This window comes from Loxodonta africana, chromosome 20 (assembly GCF_030014295.1).
Source record: "Loxodonta africana isolate mLoxAfr1 chromosome 20, mLoxAfr1.hap2, whole genome shotgun sequence".
Taxonomy (NCBI): domain Eukaryota; kingdom Metazoa; phylum Chordata; class Mammalia; order Proboscidea; family Elephantidae; genus Loxodonta; species Loxodonta africana.
Genome location: NC_087361.1, coordinates 25,858,868 through 25,882,128, shown reverse-complemented (window position 1 = coordinate 25,882,128; position 23,261 = coordinate 25,858,868). Strand labels below are relative to the sequence as shown.

Sequence of the window (23,261 nt, the reverse complement as noted above, 5' to 3'; positions counted from 1 at the left end):
GAAGAGATCATGAGCAGGATATTTCAAGGAAGATGGGCAAAGTTTAGCAAAGACAAGGAGACTAGAAAATTAAAAATATCATGGAGTTTATATTCATTCCCTAAACACATGAATATGCTTTTCCATGCTGGTTTATTAATTTTGGAACATTTAGGTATGGTAATGTTTTGTTATTCTAACATTTCTTATTAGGAAGTTATACCTATAGGAAAGATAGTAATGACTTTTTTTCCTAGACATTTGAAGAAAGAAAACCTGGAGTTTAAAAATTGAAATTCTACCACTACAAAACTTCCTTCAAATAGTGACACCGTTTCCAGGTTTATTGCTTAGGTTTTGTTCACATTTCTATTCTAAAACTCCATTTACCATGGTTTCAGTGAAAAATCAGTTCAGGCTGAAACTTGGTATACCATATATCAGCTCTGGAGCAATGGTTGTTTTTACCAATTTTCCAGAAGATTGATTTAGATTGTTCTATGTTGTATGTCTGTAAAAGAGCAAAACAGAAAAGGATTCACTAGCTTGATATTTTCTTCTTTCTGGATATTTTACCCCCTTTATTTCTGGCAACCCATGGTACTATCATAAATAAAACATACTGTTTTTAATATATCAAAATTTTATTGGGCTATCAACAAAACAATATTTTCATAATAAGAATAAAAGCTGCTAAATTTCCCCCTTCATCTTACCTCTTCTGCAATAACTAGAGGCATAGTTTGACATCATGTATCTCAATATGCTTCTTGGCTCAGGTAGACACATGAGACTGTGGGCAGCTCCTGTCTGGAGGGGAGATGAGAAGGCAGAGGGGGACAGAAGCTGGCTGAATGTACACAGAAAAACAGGGTGGAGAGAAGGAGTGTGCTGTCTCATTAGGGGGAGAGCAACTAGGAGTATATAGCAAGGTGTATATAAATTTTTGTACGAGAGCCTGACTTGATTTATAAACTTTCACTTAGAGCAAAATAAAAATTTTAAAAAAAGAACAGTGATTGGGAGATTTCATCGGCGAGATTGTTGAGTGACCAGCTCCAGAGAAATCTGTAGGGGCAAATCAGAGTAGACAGCTCAGGTCTAGGCAGACATGTTCAGAGAGCAGGCCTGCTTGCAGAAGTTAGGAAATAAAGCAGAATAGTGATCTGTGCAAACTTAAAAAATGAAGTTAATCACGAAAAGGCGGCTGTTATCAGGCAGCAGGCATCCAAAAAAAACTTGATATTGAATCAAAGGACTTCTGATAAGAATTCATGCTTACATTTTCCCCTAGGCAGAAGTTGGCTTAAAGTACTGACACGTTTAGGAATCAAATGGAAACACCTGGCTGAAGGAGGCGTGCACTGAGAACACACTGAATGAAGGCTAACAGGCCTTTGGTTCCTTAAATGCCTAAGTCCCATAACACTGATATAAGGCTTCAAGAAATGGGAACTCCCTGGTTGGATGCTAACTGGATTTTTTTTTTTTTTTTAATAACTTTTATTAAGCTTCAAGTGAACGTTTACAAATCCAATCAGTCTGTCACATATAAGTTTACATACATCTCACTCCCTACTCCCACTTGCTCTCCCCCTCTTGAGTCAGCCCTTTCAGTCTCTCCTTTCTTGACAATTTTGCCGGCTTCCCTCTCTCTCTATCCTCCCATCCCCCCTCCAGACAAGAGTTGCCAACACAATCTCGAGTGTCCACCTGATATCATTAGCTCACTCTTCATCAGCGTCTCTCTCCCACCCGCTAACCAGTCCCTTTCATGTCTGATGAGTTGTCTTCGGGGATGGTTCCTGTCCTGTGTCAACTGAAGGTCTGGGGAGCATGGCCGCCGGGATTCCTCCAGTCTCAGTCAGACCATTAAGTTTGGTCTTTTTATGAGAATTTGGGGTCTGTATCCCACAGATCTCCTGCTCCCTCAGGGGTCCTCTGCTGTGATCCCTGTCAGGGCAGTCATCGATTGTGGCCGGGCACCAACTAGTTCTTCTGGTCTCAGGATGATGTAGGTCTCTGGTTCATGTGGCCCTTTCTGTCTCTTGGCTTCTTAGTTGTCGTGTGGCCTTGGTGTTCTTCATTTTCCTTTGCTCCAGGTAGGTTGAGACCAATTGATGCATCTTAGATGGCCGCTTGTTAGCATTTAAGACCCCAGACGCCACATTTCAAAGTGGGATGCAGAATGTTTTCATAATAGAATTATTTTGCCAATTGACTTAGAAGTCCCCTTAAACCATGGTCCCCAAACCCCCGCACTTGCTCCGCTGACCTTTGAAGCATTCATTTTATCCCGGAAACTTCTTTGCTTTTGGTCCAGTCCAATTGAGCTGACCTTCCATGTATTGAGTGTTGTCTTTCCCTTCACCTAAAGCAGTTCTTATCTACTGATTAATCAATAAAAAACCCTCTCCCACCCTTCCTCCCTCCCCCCCTCATAACCACAAAAGTATGTGTTCTTCTCAGGTTTACTATTTCTCAAGATCTTATAATAGTGGTCTTATACAATATTTGTCCTTTTGCCTCTGACTAATTTCACTCAGCATAATGCCTTCCAGGTTCCTCCATGTTATGAAATGTTTCAGAGATTCGTCACTGTTGTTTATCGATGCGTAGTATTCCATTGTGTGAATATACCACAATTTATTTACCCATTCATCCATTGATGGACACCTTGGTTGCTTCCAGCTTTTTGCTATTGTAAACAGAGCTGCAATAAACATGGGTGTGCATATATCTGTTTGTATGAAGGCTCTTGTATCTCTAGGGTATATTCCGAGGAGTGGGATTTCTGGGTTGTATGGTAGTTCTATTTCTAACTGTTTAAGATAACGCCAGATAGATTTCCAAAGTGGTTGTACCATTTTACATTCCCACCAGCAGTGTATGAGAGTTCCAATCTCTCCGCAGCCTCTCCAACATTTATTATTTTGTGATTTTTGGATTAATGCCAGCCTTGCTGGTGTGAGATGGAATCTCATCGTAGTTTTAATTTGCATTTCTCTAATGGCTAATGATCGAGAGCATTTTCTCATGTATCTGTTGGCTGCCTGAATATCTTCTTTAGAGAAATGTGTGTTCATATCCTTTGCCCACTTCTTGATTGGGTTGTTTGTCTTTTTGTGGTTGAGTTTTGACAGAATCATGTAGATTTTAGAGATCAGGCGCTGGTCGGAGATGTCATAGCTGAAAATTCTTTCCCAGTCTGTAGGTGGTCTTTTTACTCTTTTGGAGAAGTCTCTAGATGAGCATAGGTGTTTGATTTTTAGGAGCTCCCAGTTATCGGGTTTCTCTTCATCATTTTTGGTAATGTTTTGTACTCTGTTTATGCCTTGTATTAGGGCTCCTAGGGTTGTCCCAATTTTTTCTTCCATGATCTTTATCGTTTTAGTCTTTATGTTTAGGTCTTTGATCCACTTGGAGTTAGTTTTTGTGCATGGTGTGAGGTATGGGTCCTGTTTCATTTTTTTGCAAATGGATATCCAGTTATGCCAGCACCATTTGTTAAAAAGGCTATCTTTTCCCCAGTTAATTGACACTGGTCCTTTGTCAAATATCAGCTGCTCATACGTGGATGGATCTATGTCTGGGTTCTCAATTCTGTTCCATTGGTCTATGTGTCTGTTGTTGTACCAATACCAGGCTGTTTTGACTACTGTGGCTGTATAATAGGTTCTGAAGTCAGGTAAGGTGAGGCCTCCCACTTTCTTCTTCTTTTTCAGTAGTGCTTTGCTTATCCGAGGCTTCTTTCCCTTCCATATGAAATTGGTGATTTGTTTCTCTATCCCCTTAAAATATGACATTGGAATGTGGATCGGAAGTGCGTTAAATGTATAGATGGCTTTTGGTAGAATAGACATTTTTACTATGTTAAGTCTTCCTATCCATGAGCAGGGTATGTTTTTCCACTTAAGTACGTCCTTTTGAATTTCTTGTAGTAGAGCTTTGTAGTTTTCTTTGTATAAGTCTTTTACATCCTTGGTAAGATTTATTCCTAAGTATCTTATCTTCTTGGGGGCTATTGTGAATGGTCTTGATTTGGTTATTTCCTCTTCGGTGTTCTTTTTGTTGATGTAGAGGAATCCAAGTGATTTTTGTATGTTTATTTTATAACCTGAGACTCTGCCAAACTCTTCTATTAGCTTCAGTAGTTTTCTGGAGGATTCCTTAGGGTTTTCTGTGTACAAGATCATGTCATCTGCAAATAGTGATAACTTTACTTCTTCCTTGCCAATCCGGATACGCTTTATTTCTTTGTCTAGCCTAATTGCCCTGGCTAGGACTTCAAGTATGATGTTGAATAAGAGCGGGGATAAAGGGCATCCTTGTCTGGTTCCCGTTCTCAAGGGAAATGCTTTCAGGTTCTCTCCATTTAGAGTGATATTGGCTGTTGGCTTTGCATAGATGCCCTTTATTATGTTGAGGAATTTTCCTTCAATTCCTATTTTGGTAAGAGTTTTGATCATGAATGGGTGTTGGACTTTGTCAAATGCCTTTTCTGCATCAATTGATAAGATCATGTGGTTTTTGTCTTTTGTTTTATTTATGTGATGGATTACATTAATGGTTTTTCTGATATTAAACCAGCCTTGCATACCTGGTATAAATCCCACTTGATCAGGGTGAATTATTTTTTTTGATGTGTTGTTGGATTCTATTGGCTAGAATTTTGTTGAGGATTTTTGCATCAATGTTCATGAGGGATATAGGTCTATAATTTTCCTTTTTTGTAATGTCTTTACCTGGTTTTGGTATCAGGGAGATGGTGGCTTCATAGAATGAGTTGGGTAGTATTCCGTCATTTTCTATGCTTTGGAATACCTTTAGTAGTAGTGGTGTTAACTCTTCTCTGAAAGTTTGGTAGAACTCTGCAGTGAAGCCGTCCGGGCCAGGGCTTTTTTTGGTTGGAAGTTTTTGGATTACCGTTTCAATCTCTTTTTTTGTTATGGATCTATTTAGTTGTTCTACTTCTGAATGTGTTAGTTTAGGTAGGTAGTGTTTTTCCAGGAATTCATCCATTTCTTCTAGGTTTTCAAATTTGTTAGAGTACAATTTTTCATAATAATCTGAAATGATTCTTTTAATTTCATTTGGTTCTGTTGTGATGTGGTCCTTCTCATTTCTTATTCGGGTTATTTGTTTCCTTTCCTGTATTTCTTTAGTCAGTCTAGCCAATGGTTTATCAATTTTGTTAATTGTTTCAAAGAACCAGCTTTTGGCTTTGTTAATTCTTTCAATTGTTTTTCTGTTCTCTAATTCATTTAGTTCAGCTCTAATTTTTATTATTTGTTTTCTTCTGGTGCCTGATGGATTCTTTTGTTGCTCAGTTTCTATTTGTTCAAGTTGTCGGGATAGTTCTCTGATTTTGGCTCTTTCTTCTTTTTGTATGTGTGCATTTATTGATATAAATTGGCCTCTGAGCACTGCTTTTGCTGTGTCCCAGAGGTTTTGATAGGAAGTATTTTCATTCTCGTTGCTTTCTAGGAATTTCCTTATTCCCTCCTTGATGTCTTCTATAACCCAGTCTTTTTTCAGGAGGGTATTGTTCATTTTCCAAGTATTTGATTTCTTTTCCCTAGTTTTTCTGTTATTGATCTCTAGTTTTATTGCCTTGTGGTCTGAGAAGATGCTTTGTAATATTTCGATGTTTTGGACTCTGCAAAGGTTTGTTTTATGACCTAATATGTGGTCTATTCTAGAGAATGTTCCATGTGCGCTAGAAAAAAAAAGCATACTTTGCAGCAGTCGGGTGGAGAGTTCTGTATAAGTCAATGAGGTCAAGTTGGTTGATTGTTGTAATTAGATCTTCCGTGTCTCTGTTGAGCTTCTTACTGGATGTCCTGTCCTTCTCCGAAAGTGGTGTGTTGAAGTCTCCTACTATAATTGTGGAGGTATCTATCTCGCTTTTCAATTCTGTTAAAATTTGATTTATGTATCTTGCAGCCCTGTCATTGGGTGCATAAATATTTAATATAGTTATGTCTTCCTGATCAATTGTCCCTTTTATCATTATATAGTGTCCTTCTTTATCCTTTGTGGTGGGTTTAAGTCTAAAGTCTATTTTGTCAGAAATTAATATTGCTACTCCTCTTCTTTTTTGCTTATTGTTTGCTTGATATACTTTTTTCCATCCTTTGAGTTTTAGTTTGTTTGTGTCTCTAAGTCTAAGGTGTGTCTCTTGTAGGCAGCATATAGATGGATCGTGTTTCTTTATCCAGTCTGTGACTCTCTGTCTCTTTATTGGTGCATTTAGTCCATTTACATTCAGGGTAATTATAGATAAAAAAGTTTTTAGTGCTGTCATTTTGATGCCTTTTTATGTGTGTTGTTGACAATTTCATTTTTCCACATACTTTTTTGTGCTGAGGCGTTTTTCTTAGTAAATTGTGAGATCCTCATTTTCATAGTGCTTGACTTTATGTTAGTTGAGTCGTTACATTTTTCTTGGTTTTTATCTTGAGTTATAGAGTTGTTATACCTTTTTGTGGTTACCTTATTATTTACCCCTATTTTTCTAAGTAAAAACCTAACTTGTATTGTTCTATATCGCCTTGTATCACTCTCCATATGGCAGTTCAATGCCTCCTGTATTTAGTCCCCCTTTTTGATTATTGTGATCTTTTACCTGTTGACTTCCATGATTCCCTGTTATGTGTAATTTTTTTTTTTTTTAATTAATCTTGATTTGTTTGTTTTTGTTATTTCCCTATTTGAGTTGATATCAGGACGTTCTGTTTTGTGACCTTGTGTTGTGCTGATATCTGATATTATTGGTTCTCTGACCAAACAATATCCTTTAGTATTTCTTGTAGCTTTGGTTTGGTTTTTGCAAATTCTCTAAACTTGTGTTTGTCTGTAAATATCTTAATTTTGCCTTCATATTTCAGGGAGAGTTTTGCTGGATATATGATCCTTGGCTGGCAGTTTTTCTCCTTCAGTGTTCTGTATATGTCGTCCCATTCCCTTCTTGCCTGCATGGTTTCTGTTGAGTAGTCTGAACTTATTCTTATTGATTCTCCTTTGAAGGAAACCTTTCTTTTCTCCCTGGCTGCTTTTAAAATTTTCTGTTTATCTTTGGTTTTGGTGAGTTTGATGATAATATGTCTTGGTGTTTTTCTTTTTGGATCAATCTTAAATGGGGTTCGATGAGCATCTTGGATAGATATCCTTTCGTCTTTCATGATGTCAGGGAAGTTTTCTGTCAGGAGTTCTTCAACTATTTTCTCTGTGTTTTCTCTCCTCCCTCCCTGTTCTGGGACTCCAATCACCCGCAGGTTATCCTTCTTGATAGAGTCCCACATAATTCTTAGGGTTTCTTTCTTTTTTTTTAATTCCTTTATCTGATTTTTTTTCAGCTATGTTGGTGTTGATTCCCTGGTCCTCCAGATGTCCCAGCCTGCATTCTAATTGCTCGAGTCTGCTACTCTGACTTCCTATTGCATTGTCTAATTCTGTTATTTTATTGTTAATCTTTTGGATTTCTACATGTTGTCTCTCTCTGGATTCTTGCAACTTATTAATTTTTCCACTATGTTCTTGAATAATCTTTTTGAGTTCTTCAACAGTTTTATCAGTGTGTTCCTTGGCTTTTTCTGCAGTTATCCTAATTTCATTTTTGATATCATTAAGCATTCTGTAAATTAGTTTTTTATATTCTGTATCTGATAATTCCAAGATTGTATCTTCATTTGGGAAAGATTTTGATTCTTTTGTTTGGGGGGTTGGAGAAGCTGTCATGGTCTGCTTCTTTAAGTGGTTTGATATGGATTGTTGTCTCCGCGCCATCACTGGGAAACTAGTTTTTCTAGAAAATCCGCTAAAAAAAAAATGCAGTCAGATCCCTATCAGAGTTCTCCCTCTGGCTCAGGCTATTCAGATGTTAATGAAGCCGCCTGGGGAGGGTGGGGGAGGGAACAGAGAGATAGGAGAGTAGCACCTCAGAATATAGCCAGAGTTGCTTGTCTTGCTTGGAATGACTATTATATCTGAGATTCCCGCGGGGCGCATTGCCTATGTGTGCTGGCTGTGTGGAGATTGCCCCTGGGGGGTCTGGCCCGCTGGAGTCACGGTCAGATCCTCTGCTTCCAGCCCCACGCCAAGCGTCAAGGCTCCCCTACTGGGACGGTGCACTCTCGACTCCAAAATCAGTCGCTGCCTCCCGGGGACTTCTCGTCCCTCCAGCCGCGTGGCCGTGCCGCACCCGAGAGCCAGTTGGGCTCCCGGGGTTAGTTCAGATGGGTGGAGCAGCTTCCCGTGCTTGTGCCGTGACCGAGTGTCCCGGCTGGGACGCTGTTCTCCCCGCTCCAATACCAGTCGCTGCCTCCCGGGGACTTCTCCTACCGTCTGCGTCCCACGCTGCCCGCGCGACCCGGCTGGTCCCCTTCCCGGGGTTAGTTCAGGGGGGTGGAGCAACTCTCCATGTTTATGCCGTACCTGCGTACAGTCCAAATCCCTGCGGGACGGTTCCCCGGCTCGGACGCTGCTGTTTCTGCTCCAAGACGAGTCACTGCCTCCCGGGGACTTCTCCTACCGGCTGTGTCCCACGCCACCCGTGGAACCGGCTGGTCCCCTTCCCGGGGTTAGTTCAGGGGGTTGGAGCAGCTCTCTGTGCTTGTGCCGTACCTCACTGGTACGCTGGCTCCAGGCTCTGGAAACAATGGCTGCTTCCCCGTATTAGTTCGTTCTCTGTCTCTAAATCTGTGTTTGTTGTTCAGGGTTCGTAGATTGTTATGTATGTGATCGATTCACTTGTTTTTCCGTGTCTTTGTTGTAAGAGGGATTCGAGGTAGTGTCTGCCTAGTCCGCCATCTTGGCTCCGCCCCTCTAACTGGATTTTTAAAACAATAAAATTATTGTTCTGGCTGAAGTTCTATGGATGTATGTTGGGATACCTGTGAGCATGAATTATATGAATACTGAGAATTTAAGTGGCTGAGATGTCACTTGCAGTGACATGTATCATACTGATCTAGGGTTTTGCCTTTATGTATTTGTTAGTAAAGCACAGGTAAATTATTATGAAATTATCGAGCATCTAATCTTCATTTTATGAAATACAGTAAATATGCACAATTATAAAAAAATATTGATAATCCACATATCCATTTTAATCCAATAATTTATTGATGGACTCTATATTGAATATGGAAACCCTGGTGGCGTAGTCGTTAAGAGCTACAGTTGCTAACCAAAAGGTGAGCAGTTTGAATTCACCAGGTGCTTCTTGGAAACCCCGTAGGGCAGTTCCACTCTGTCCTATAATAGGCTCTCTATGAGTTAGAATTGATTCAATGGCAGCAGGTCTGGGTTTTGGGGGGATTTGTATGGACTGTAGCGTGTGGATGCGTGGTGCGGAACACAAAGATATGTAAGACATAATGCTGATTTAGGAAAGTTTTAGGTCTGGATGATCAAGAACAAATGCAAAGAATATGTAAGGTTGTTATTTTTTACGTTTTAATAACCTTAAGAATGATTACATAATGAAGTGTATTTTATTATCATTATTTAAGCATCCTAAAGTGTGACATGAATTATTATTCTCTGGTAACCAATTTAAGAAAAAAAATACTTGAAAAAGTTTCTGGGGAGCAGTATGTGATCACTCATACAAATCATAACACTTAAGGAAGGGAAATTATTACAAATATCCACAAATTGCTGGCAGTTCCTTGAAAGAATAATGCCAGGTAAATCCAATCGTACTGTTGTTATTAAATAATTTGGATTAAAACTAGTTAATATGCAACTAATTGAATTCACAGATAACAACTGTTAGAAATGAATATAAAACATGACTACATTTCTTCAAGTAATTTTTAGCCAGTATGAACTACAAATATGCATTTGTATGTTTGATGAACCATTTAAAACCAAAGGTATATTGGGAAAAAATTTTCTCCAGAGTTAAGTGCTACTTAATAGATTCCTACTCATTGGTCAATGCTTCTTATTTGCAGCTCAGATTCAATCCTCCAGAGCTCAGAGTTTTGAACCATTAAATCACCTCACCAGTGGGTCGCAGGCACCTAATACCTGATGAACCTGATCGCAGAGTGGCCAACTTAACCTATTAGCTCATTTTAATCTCTCTGATGTGTGACCAATTCCCTTTCATTCTTTTGTTACACTTGCTCATTTTTTCTCTTCATTTATTCCAAGAGCAATATTTTAAAATCTTTTTAAATGAAATATTCAATTTATTATTTATTTATTTTTTAATTGAGGCAATGATTAACATTCTGTGTTCAGGGAAAGCTTATTTATTTTTAAGGGTTGTATTCACTTTAACTGACAGTATTACAGTTCTTTATTTAATTTGACTGTGCATTTGAGATTTACTATGCAGAAAATCAAAAAAAACAAACATGTTGCCATCAAGTCCATTCTGACTCATAGCAACCCTATAGGACAGAGTAGAACCGCCACAGAGTTTCCAAGAGTTAAGTAGTGTGCATAGTCTCTGATCACCACCTTTTCAGTTTATTTGGAAACTCTAGAGTTAAATGACAGTATATTTATTTTTCCTTTGGTGGATTCGAGCTGCTGACCTTTTGGTTAGCAACCGAGCTCTTAACCGCTGCACCATGAGGGCTCCCCTATAAATACATAGGAGTTTAAAATAATTGCTGTAATAAATTCTAACATTCTTTTTTTGTTATTATTATACTTTAGATGAAGGTTTATAGAACAAACTAGTTTCTTATTAAACAGTACACGTACTGTTCTCTGGCATTGGTTAATAACCGCACAACATGTCAACACTCTCCCTTCTCGACCTTAGGTTCCCCATTACCAGTTTAGGTCACCTCCTGCTTCTAATCCTTGCCCCTGAGATATCGTGCCCCTTTAGTCTCGTTTTGCTTTATGGGCCTGTCTAATCTTTGGCTGAAGGGTGAACCTCGGGTGTGACTTCATTACTGAGCTAAACGGGTATCTGCTGGGCCATACTCTTGGGATTTCTTCAGTTTCTGGAATGTCAATATCCTTAAAAGTCACTCATTCAGGATTTCAAATTATGTTCTAATGAAGTATCACTTATTAGAAACTTGAGCAGCCTGATGTTTCCAGCTGTGTCATGTGCCGCAGTGTATAAAAAGGACACTTTTTTTTTTTTCCTTTCCTTTTAATTTTGGCTACACTCCCATGGAATCCTAGGGAGAGAGATTGAAGAAAATTTCCTAGTTCAGTTCTTTTTCACTCTGCTCTTCTATGTAGAGAGTTTGGTTCTCAGTTTCCATTCAATGGCAGTTCACTGAACACCTACCGTGCAGTCAGCAATGGCTTAGGGTGCTGAAATGAGTCAGCCAGGGTTCCTGCTCACAGGGAAACCATTTGAGCTATTATGTCTCTCTTTGGACTATTGAAGTTTTTCCCCTACCCTTTCATATTTGAAATGTTGTTTTGTAGTGAACTGCAGATGACATCGTATTTTCATCCTTGTAAAGATTAATGTTATAAATGTAGGACTTGCTTAAAATATTCAGTCCAACTAAAATCTCCTTAAGAGGCCATATTGTTTTAGCAAATTTTTTATTAAGAAAATTTACAAACTAACTCCTCTACAAATTTTTGCCCATTCTTGGCTTGGGGGAGTGTGCTGCCCGTTTTTTAATATGTCATATATTTCAGTTTTAAAGTGCTAGGCCACATTCCTTATGCTTTCACTTTGATATTAACAATCATTATTATCTCCAACTAACTCAAGCAAACTGAGGAGCACAACATTGAAGTGACTTACCCAGGTTTATAACTTCATCAGTAACAAAGCTTACCCTAAAATTCAGGGATTCTGATTTTCAGAGTCTAGGTTTTAGTCAACACCATTAATAATCATAAAATAACCCAAAGTATTACATGATTTAGTAAGGGAAATTGATAGAGGCATTTCCGACACTAAGGTATTTAGCTTCCTTCAGGATACTAACTCAAAATATTTTAATAATATTTTAGATTCATTTTAAGTCAATTTTATATAGTACATGGTTTCTTTTGGTCCTTGTAGTCCAAAAATGGAACTAAACCAGGAATTATTATCCACAGGAAATCTGATCTCATACGATTACCTAAAGCCAGGTCTTTTGATTCCAAAGTCAGTGCATTTGGGGTTACCCCATGCCAATGGTTTAAATATAAAAGTTTTATATTCCTACGCATTGAGTAATTCAGATTGACTTCAGCAGGTTGTAGAGTTTCCACAAACTAGTATTGGCCAAAAGAGTGTTAAATTCGTTTTCTCAGTGATTCACTGAAAACTTAAAAGCTCTGTCTCTCCTTGGTGAGACCTGTGATAGAGGAAATGAAATTGCACACAGAGGGTGGTGGGTAACATATTTTATCTGTAGAGCATCGTTGCAGGAACTTGAGGTTTTCCTCTTTGGTGGTCTCATATTTTTTTTTTTTTTTTAAAGAATATACATGTAGTAAGTGTTTTTTATAAATCATAGCTTTGAAAAGTGGTTGATCTAGCATGAGGTCCTGTTGGGGGAAATCACAAATTTGTGTCTCACTGTTTTTCTCTGTCAACTGAAGAAGGCATAAACATTATGGCGTGCAGGAAGTAAAGGACAAAATACACATTCCAAAAAACTGTGCACTGTATCCTAATGGAATCACACACATACTGGCAATCAGACCTGCCTTACTTTTCATATTATATAAAAATAGCTTCAAAAATATTTGCAAGACTATCTTCTTACAACATTAGTGTTAAAAAATGGCTGCAGAAGGATTACAATCATTAATATATGTGTGATTTGAGTGTATGTAGGGATGATTTTATTGAAGATATTTAAAAATTACGAACATTTCAAAATTTCCTGAATGTTATGTATTTTATAATTGATTACTTCTCTTATACCATATAGGGAAGGTGCAGGCATATATGGTATATACGGCATTTGGCACTCCCCCTTGCTCTGTGGAAAATTTGTACAATGAATTTTAAGCTTTGATATCCTAACCCATCACCCACCTTACTCTGACAAATGTGCACAATGATTTTGTCAATTGAACTTTTATTATACATTTAAATGCAACTGTAAGAAATAATTGGAAACACTGGGGGCCATATTGATTAAGAGTTCGGCTGCTAACCAAAAGGTCAGCATTTCCAATCTACCAGGTGCTCCTTGGAAACCCTATGGGACAGTTCTACTCTGTCCTGTAGGGTCACTATGGGTTCGGATTGACTGATGGCAATGGGTTTTATGGGTAAGAAATAATACAGAGAGATCTCATGTACCCTTCTCCCAGGTAACATCTTGCAAAATTATAGTACAAAATCATAACCAGGAAATTCACATTGCTATTAGCCACCAATCTTATTCTGATTTTATAAATTTTACATGTTTTCATTTGTGTGCGTGTACATGTATGTGCAGGTGGGCATGTTCATGTGTGTATGTGCATGTTCTTTCTATGCGATTTTATCACATGTGCAGTTTTGTGTATCCATCACCACAGTTGAGGTACAAAACAGACGCATCCCAAGAATTCCTCATGCTGTCGTTTGCTTCCCTTCTGTTCCCTGACACTTTCTGCTATCCCTAACCCCTTGCAATCACTCATCTGTTCTCCATCTCTATAATTTTTCCATTTCAAAACATTCTATAAATGGATCCCATCTTGATTTATATTGATAGAGTTTTTGAGTGCATCACTTTGTACACCTAGTGACTGCTCTGGACATTACTGTATATATGTAGTAATATATAGTAGAATATATATGTATTCGTAAATGTATATGTATATTCTACTAGTATCTATTATCTACTAGTATCAACCTTTTATCACTTTGAGTAAAGTGTGGAAACCTTATTTCCATTAGGAGCCGTTGCCCTCCTCATTTTTTAAATACCATTGTCTTGAGTATTTCCTGTGTATTGAACACCGTATCAGCTTGTGTTATAATTTTTATTTCAATCACCAAATACGATTTGGAAAACCCATGAAGAAAAAGGAAGCCTATTGTATTTACCTACATTTTTGTTCCCTTTGTTATTCTTTCTTCTTTCTTGATGCTCCTCAAGTTCTTCTTTTATCGTTTCCTTTGTTCAAAGAACTTTTTTTAATTCTTCTTTAACATAGGTCTGCTACTGACAAATTCTTAGCTTTCTTCTTTGGGAACATATTTATTTTACTTTTATCCCTAAAGGATAGTTTTACTGAATAAGAATTGGTATTTCCTTATAGGTAATATGTGATTCTGCTTTCTTTTCCTTTGTTTTTAGTTTTCGGAAGTTTAATTTTGATGTATCTTGGCATGGATTTCTTTGAGTTCATCCTATTTAGGGTTGGCTCAGTTTCTTCACTCTATGTGTTTATGTCTTTTGCCAAATTTGGGAAGTTGTCAGCCATTATCTCTTCCAATATACTTCCAGTCCTATGTTCTTTCTCCTCTCCTTCTGCAAATCCGATGGCACAAAATGCTTAATTCTTGTTATTATCCCACAGATCCTTGAGGCTCCATTTAATTTTTTTCATATGTTTTCTTTCTATTATTCAGATTGGTTGAATTCTGTTGATCTGCCTTAAATTCATTGATTCCATCCTCTCTCCTCTCCACTGTACTATTAATTTGATCCAGCAGATTTTTATTTTAGTTAATTTCAATTTGGTTCTTTTTTAATAACTTCTTTTTCTTTGTTGAGGTTTTCTATTTTTTCATTTGTTTCAAGATAATTAATAATTGATTACAAATTTTTACGATACCCAGTCCGATAGCTGTTTTAAAATCCTTTTCGGATAAATTCAACATCTGATTCATCTCAGTGCCTGCATTTGATGGTTGTCCTTTCTCATTCAAGTTGTGAATTTCATGGTTTTTGGTACAATGAGGGTTTGTGTGTGTGTGTGTGTGTGTGTGTGGTGGGGGTGGGGTGTTTGTTTTTTTGTTTTAAATCGCACCCTAGACATTTTGGGTATTGTGGTGGAGACTCTGGGTCCTGTTTAATCTCCAATTCTAGGAGGCAGTCACTAGTTTAGGTCCTGGTTTATTGTTACAGGCTGTGGTTCCAATGACAATTTAATTTTTAGAGGCTTTGTGGAGCCAATTTTGGTCAGTCTGATTTGTCTGGTTCTGCTAGGGTTCCCACTGATCCCTACTGCTGCCACCTATAGGGACAGACAGAGCTTCCCCAGACCAGGTCACCTGGTGACTGTAGGTAAGGCAAGGGGTTCGTAGCTCATGGGGAAGATGATAGCGTGCTTTGTTGGATTCTTGTTCAAGTTGGACCTCCTCTGCCAGTGATGCCGGCCTCCTGGTTTCTCTAGGTAGGGAAGGGGAGTTTCAAGCCAGGAGAGGAAAGAGATTTCTTCCCCCTAATGCTTATTATCAGGTAGGTTTCCATGTCATTTCCTTTTGTAGTGCCTCCAGGCTATCCTGGTATTGCTGGTGGAACTCTCATTCAATGGGGGATAATAATGAGCTACCTGGACCACCTTCTGTTGCTAGGTTGGGGTTGAGAGATATGGGAACTGGATCACCTCTACTATTTTGTGGGAAGCTTAAGACATCCTGTTACTGTGTTATACCTGGAGTCTTGACGTCCATAACCAGTACTTCTTCCTCTTTCCACATTTCTGAGTACTCCCTTAGTTGCTTCTTGTTTAATACAAGGGTTCACAGTTGTACATAATAATATTTAATATTTTTTTATGGTTAGTCCCAAAATGAGTTAAGAGGAGCATAATTCAGTGAGATGCTAAGACATCTCTTGTGAAAACAAGTGTTCTGTATATACAGTAAGTGGTAATTCAGGGATGGATTACCCAATAAGCAAGGTATACTTGGGCTTAACTGTGCTTACTTATTAATCAGTAGTACACAATTTCATCTGTTTTTTTACCACATCAAAGGTGTGGTGAAACCCATGTGAAGTTGCACACTACAGCTTAGTAAGTAAACACAATTAAGCCCATGCTTTCTATAAGCCTGTGCATACTGTGCTTATTGGTTAATCCACCTCTGAGTGGTTTAAACCAGAAATCATAATTTAAAATGTTTAGCATACAGTTTACAGAGGTACCTACCAGTCAGTGCACATTTAAACCTCAGGTACCTTGCAAGTGCTTTTCAGCTAAATGTTAGCTCTGGTCTAAATAAAGTTCCACAGGTGTATCTACTGCAGAGAGCTTTTAACATACTAATGTTCATTGTGGGTCCTTAGAAAGGCATGCAGGGGTCATAGTTTCCCAAACTTATTTCTCCACAGAAGGGAACCCATTTTGTTTATAATATTTCTTGACACTATCATTTCATAAAGACTTTGTTGGGGAAAGCTGCTTCTATCACCATCAATATCTACCTCATCTAAAGTGTATTAGATGCAATCATTTAATCGAAAAGTTCTTTCTTACAACATTAGAGAGCACCTAATTCTCATGACTTAAAAAAAAAAAAAATCTGATAAAATTTTTCGTTCTATTTAAACCTTTCTTTAAATTGTTTCGGAAACCCTGGTGGTGTAGTGGTTAAGTGTTACTGCTGCTAACCAAAGGTTCGGCAGTTCAAATCCGCCAGGTACTTCTTGGAAACTCTACGGGGCAGTTCTACTCTGTCCTTTAGGGTCGTTATGAGTTAGAATCGACTCGACAGCACTGGGGTTTTTTTTTTTTTTTTTTTTTTTGGCTTAAATTGTTTCAGGAAATAAGGTTTAGATTTACGGCCAAAGAAAATGTTTATTGTGTCAAAAATGCATAGTTAGTACGTTTTTTCCTAATGTATAACTTTTCCTAATGCTGTTATTCACAGTTTCAATATTTTCTCTTTCCAGCTTTAAGGGACAATAGAATTGAGCTGGTTCGCGCTTCCTGGCATGAATTGAGCATCAGCGTCAGTGACGTGTCTCTCTCTGATGAAGGGCAGTACACCTGTTCTTTGTTTACCATGCCTGTCAAAACATCCAAGGCCTATCTCACTGTTCTGGGTGAGTACAAGAGAATAACACTATGTGATCACAAAGCCGACACCCTGGTGGCAGAGTGGTTAAGTGCTATGGCTGCTAACCAAGGAGCTGGCAGTTCGAATCTGCAAGGTGCTCTTTGGAAACTCTATGGGGCAGTTCTACTCTGTTCTATAGGGTCTGTATGAGTCGGAATCGACTCGAAGGCGGCACTGGTTTTTTTTTTTTTTTTGTTTAACCACAAAGCCAGAGAGATGTATGCTGCTGTAGCACCATGATTCAATCTGAAAAATATACATATTAAGGATCATTTTAATAGGTATATTTTAACTCATGATATGCTGTATTATAACAAAAGGCATTTTAGAAATCATTTCATTACCTTAATCACTTTATAAATGGACGAAAGGAAGTGCAAAGATTTATATAAAAGCAGGAGGCCACACAGGCATTTTGTTTCTCAGCCAGCAATAGATGCCAGGCTTCCTGAATCTCCATCTACATTTCTTTGTATAAAATAATCTATATACAATTGTATATATTGTGATCCTTTTACGAAGTGGCCGAACAATGAGTGTATTGAGTTCAACTTGTGTCCATACTGTGCTCCTCCATTTTATCATATTAGTCAGCTGATGAGGGGGTCTTCCATACTAACTTGTTGCTTTCAAATATGACCCCTTTATATGTCTTTGGTGGAAACCCTGGTGGCGCAGTGGTTAAGTGCTACGGGTGCTAACCAAAGGGTCCGCAGTTTGAATCCGCCAGGCGCTCCTTGGAAACTCTATGGGGCAGTTCTACTCTGTCCTATAGGGTCGCTATGAGTCGGAATCGACCTCACGTGACTGGGCTTGGTTTGGGTTTTGGGTTATGTATTTTAGGATGCGTAAATTCCCTTAACAGTTCCGTGAGTCTTCTCGCCTAGTTAGCTTTGTGTTTTCTAGCTTCCCAAGTGAAGTGCACAGTGTCACCTGTGCAGGCAGATTGTAGCTTCTTTGTGCTTTTATTCTATAAATATTGGACCATTTTTCCAAAGGTTAAAGGGACACAAAAAAGCAATACATTCATACAGATTCTGAGGAAATAAAGCTGTAGCTTTGAGCTCTCTGTGATTTCACAGACGTCAGTGGCCCAATCAGCTGAAATTGCTGCAGTTCATTGAAACACACCTGTGTACTGAACAAGTTAGAGGAATTTAAAGATTGATTTTCTTCCCGCTAGCTTGCCTTCCTTTTTAGATAGACAAAGGCAGAAAGTCGCATTTAAAAGGACGAAAACCCGCTGTTCTTTTGGGTGGGAATACTAAAGTTAATCCAGCTAGTGAATTGGTTTTGCGCATGGGATATGAAATATGTTTCTCTGCAAGTCTCACTGGGACTATTTTATAAAAATCTTAGCCAGTTTGCTATTAAGGACAAAATATACGCACAAAAATGGAGTATTTCAGGATAACAACTGCCTAAGGTTAATGTATTGTTCTGTAGAGGGCCACCTTGAGAGTACAAGAATAGATGACTGGCTAAATTCAGCTTATTAAATGGTGGTGTGACAAAGATAAAAAATGTAATATGAAGGTGAAGAGAATGAAAAGAAAAAGAAAAAGAAATAAAAACCTAGCCAGCTAATAGCGGTCTGTTGATCTGTCATTTATCTTTGATGTTATTGTTTTAATTTGTATTTCTCATGTTGGTGCTTTCCAGCATTCTTACATTTTATTTTTCTCAAATGGAATTAAGTGGGCAAATTATGAAGCTTCCAGTCTGCCTTTATTATTAATTCATTTTAGAAAAAAAATTTAAAAACTTTACCCTGACAAGAGAATTTTATTGCCAGCGAATGTATTTTATTCTATTATTTAAACCACCTGTGTAATATCTCTGCATAGGCATTGGATGATTTGAATTCATAAAGGTACTATGTGGTATAGCCTTAAAAACAATACATAGCAAGCATCATAACACTGCAATTGCGTTTCTTATAGAAACAACATCAAGAGACATTTTCTCCTTTAGAAGTATCAGAAACGCCAGTATAGTTGCAAATATGGATATATCTCTTAATCCAAACTGCATTTTTTCAACCAAGTACACAGAAGACGTTCTCCTTTTTAAACTTCTAAGAATTATGAAATCATACATGTAAAGTGATGTTTTAATTAAATCTGAATTTCCTAAATAATGAAGATATGTGCCTCCCCCTCCCCAAACATAAACAGTGTATGTTCTTAAACCTTATACTGGTAAATCATAAGAAATATTGATTGGATGGTTATTTTCAAGTTTTACAAATAGTAATATTCTAGGCAAAATTTTGTAATTTCATTAAATATTACTTTGAATAAAATTCAAGTGTTTTTTTTATATATGTATATATGTGTGTGTGTGTTTTTGTTGTATGCTGTTGAGTTGATTCTGACTCATAGAGACTCTATAGGACAAGGTAGAACTACCCTAGTATAGAAGGTTTCCTAGGCTGTAATCTTTTCGGAGCAGATCTACAGGTCTTTTCTCCTGTGGAACCGCTGTGGATTTCAATATCTTTCAGTTAGCAGCTAATCACTTTAACCATTGCACCACCTGGGTGCTCACTCTCTCTCTTATAAATATATCACTTATTATGTAGCAATTTATTATTCCTGATTAAATGTATTCTCAGTTAATCACACATTTTAGCAGCTTTGTGTGTAAAAGCAGTAGTCACAAGACAGAATCCATTCTGAAGACTGTTGTTAACTTTATTTATTTGTTTAATTTTCAGGAGTTCCTGAGAAGCCCCAAATTAGTGGATTTTCATCACCAGTTATGGAGGGAGACTTGATGCAACTGACTTGCAAAACATCTGGTAGTAAACCCGCAGCTGATATAAGATGGTTTAAAAATGACAAAGAGATTAAAGGTAAAGAATGGAAAATTGTCCCAGGTCAAAATTAATGTTCTGAAACCAGCATGAAGTATTAGAAAAAGGCATTTTATATAATTTTTTTCAGGCCACTGTATCACTTTCTAATTAAGCATAATTTGAATGAGATTCACCCATTTCCTTAATTAGGTCATTTTGCAAGGTATATTAACATACATCTCTGTGTCTCATTTTACTATTCTATAAAATGGGTTTAACAATAATAGGTAACTCATAGGATAACTGGAGAAATGAATGAGTTAATGGATGAAAAACAGTTGTCCTTGACTCTACGTAAGCACTGGATACATGTTAAATATTACTATTTCAGAAGTTAGATATATTATTTAGCTTTTAGACAGAGAGACTGCATCAATTCTTATGTCTTTATAACTTGTTGGTTTCTGAAATTACAAAGTTCTAAAAATAAAATTGGTTAACCATAAATCTGATTGCTAGTAGGTTTCATAGAGAGTAAAAGAAAAAGAAAATTACTCGTCTCAGTAAAAATGTACGATAATTTAAATATTCAGCATAGTTTTGTTCTTAGTTAATTGACTTAAATTTGAGCGCACACACACACACACTCACACACATTCATACATTTTTTTTAGAGGGGCAAGAAGTATATAGAGGATGGCTGGTAAGGCTAGCAGTGTTTCTATCTCCCTGCATATACATACCTTGGGCCCGACATCACAATTATATTCAAATCCAAGTATAAGGTTTGATTATGATGGTGGTTAAAACATGTTTCCTGTCTACGTAGTGATATGTATTATTCTCAACATTACTTTCTATGAGATAGGTAATGCAAACCATTCTGATTATTTTAACTTGTAATTTTAATGCCTTATATCAGATAAACAATAATTCTTAGCGATAGGGATATAGAGCCAGGAGGTGAGATTGCCTGTTTAACTGAGAAATTATAGGTTTGCAATTCATATAATTAGTTTATCTGTCTGTCTGTCTGTCTATCTATCTATCCATCATCTATCTACCCACACCCACGTACACACACATATCAAATAGGACCTTAGCCATAATTACACTATCTTTGTCTTAGAGTTATAAATATCTTATTGAACAAAATTTGAATAACTACAAATCCTGAGATAAAAGTTAGGCATTTTGCAAAGTTAAACTGTCAAGTTACTTCGTAACCTGGTTCTTGAATTCTGCCAGGGCTCAGTAATAGTTGTTTAAGCATGTCTGGATTTTGCGCTTTCCTAAATGGAAACAACACTACTTCCAGGCTTGTTTTAGAACAGTAAGGATCTGATCAGGCCACTTTTAATGCTTAATTAAGCACTTTTGATGGAAAGGCTTAGCCTGCAGAATACATTTAAAATTCCCTTTCTACGGCCTAAAAGAATTCTCCAGGTGGCAAATTCTTACACATCAAGTATGTCCTTTCGTGTGAAGTTCTTGGTTTTTGATACAATGCCCTCCTTAAATACTCTTCAATGAACTGTCTCATTACCTTCATACTTCCCTTCTTTAATGCTGACATAAACATTTAGTATATGAATAATGTATGAATAATCTGTGAATAAGAACCATCACAAAGCTGGTTCTTAGGAGGCGAAGGTCATATATATCTCTACTTTCCAACTTTCACATTGTCCCTTACACCAGCCACCCCCTCCACCATGTACTGTGTCTCATTCTCTGCTGAGTGCAGTAATTTGCTGCAGTGTCACACATAACTCACAGACTGTACTTATGGTTATATGGTTTATTAAAGTAAATGATACAATTCGGAAGTAACAGGATACAAACTGGTAAGAAAAACAGGAGCCACAGGAAGAGGTATTCAGGTGAGGTTTGGAAAGGTCCCCAGAGAAAGGGCATGTCCATTCCCAGAAAGATTCCCTTCCAGGATTCCCTCCCTCAGGAAGCTTCTTCCAACTTTAGTGTTTTGAGCTTTTACTGGCTAGTCCATGAATTCATTATTGGTTACCAAGTGGGCTCCCAGATCAGTTCATACTCATTAAAACTAATCCTCAGCTGTGTCCAATGTAGCCCAGCTGCTCTAAGGGTTAATTCACAGATTCTGGGGATAAAGGTCAAATTGCTTGAGGTAAAACCATAAAACCAAGCCCATTGCTGTCGAGTTGATTCCAACTCATAGCGACCCTATAGGACAGGGTAGAACTGCCCCATAGAGTTTCCAAGAAGCACCTGGTGGATTTGAACTGCCAACCTTCTGGTTAGCAGCTGTAGCATTTAACCACTGCATCACCAGGGTTTCCGCTTGAGGTAAAGTAACCCTTAAATCCATAGTTAGGTAGGCAGTTAGTTTTACTCAGTTTCTTTGTAGTTTCATGAGAAACCCATGATGTTCTCAAATTTTTATGAAATAGTTTAATTTTTGATAAATTTGACTTCTGCTCTCAATGCCAAGCAGATGCGAGTGGACCGTTGTTTATTGTAAAAGCAAAAAAGTTTGATCTTGTAAACTACCATATGTTAAATCCCTTCCGTCGAGACCAAAACATCAAGATTAGAACACGTACAGACTCATTACATGGGATGTGCTGCATTCAGAGGGTGAAGCCTCCTTTTATTCCCCCTGCATGACCACTTCCAGCACATTCATCATCCCTACACTTGGATTCTTCGATAGCTTTTTCTGTTTGCAAACCCTGTCTTCCCAAACAGATGGTGAACAGCCTGAGAAGTATAAAGTTTATTTTTATAAGTGCGTATGAAAATATGAGGAGTGCAATGCTCCACAGAGAGCGCACGTTCATTACTGTTGCTGTCCTCGGCATGTGCTCGGTGAAATTTCGTTTTAAAATTCTCAGCAGACACTCTCACTAAAAGCACGCGCCACGCTTACCTTGTACTAGGTTGTCTTTTCAGAGATCAAAATTTGACTTCATATTACAATTTGAACTGTTTTTACTACAATATCACTTGACACTTTTTTAAAAAGGCAATGCAGGCATAAAGCGAAGATAAATGATAGGCTTATCCAAACCAGTTCAACTCCATAAGAAATCATTGAGTACCTCCTAATTTCACAGTACTCAATGCTGTATCAGTGATGATCCAAATGATGAAAAACAAGATCTGTGACCTGGAGACGCTTAAGATGTCTTTAGAGAGATGAGACACTTGTGGAGAATATTTTCCCATAAAGAACATGGGACATTTTGTGTAGTTTCCAAAGAAGTTATTGCAGGCAAAGGAAAAGCTTATTCCTATATATTTTAACTAAGTATTTTCCAGCTCAGGTTTTGAACACAGTGTTAATTTCCAGACTCTATGTATTTGTTGTGTAGACCTGCAAGTGACTTCTGTTTTAGGATGAGTTGTATCTCTACAAATCTTTATCCTCTCTCCATCACTCTCTAACATACAAATATAACACGGCCTCAAACCAGTTCATTCCAGTTCAATCCCCTGCTGAGGATTTGCCTTTTCGCTCCAGATATACTGAATCAGAATCTATATTTTAACAAGATC

At 37.7% G+C, this 23,261-nt stretch overlaps 1 protein-coding gene across 1 annotated transcript in view; it reads left to right on the top strand.

Annotated features, from left to right (window-relative positions):
- Positions 1-23,261, top strand: part of CADM2 (cell adhesion molecule 2) — a 183,231-nt gene that overhangs the window by 2,574 nt on the left and 157,396 nt on the right. Inside the window, exons 2-3 of the mRNA XM_064273481.1 lie at positions 16,758-16,910; positions 19,644-19,781. Of these exons, the coding sequence (XP_064129551.1) occupies positions 16,758-16,910; positions 19,644-19,781 (291 nt within the window). The remainder of the gene's footprint in view (positions 1-16,757; positions 16,911-19,643; positions 19,782-23,261) is intronic.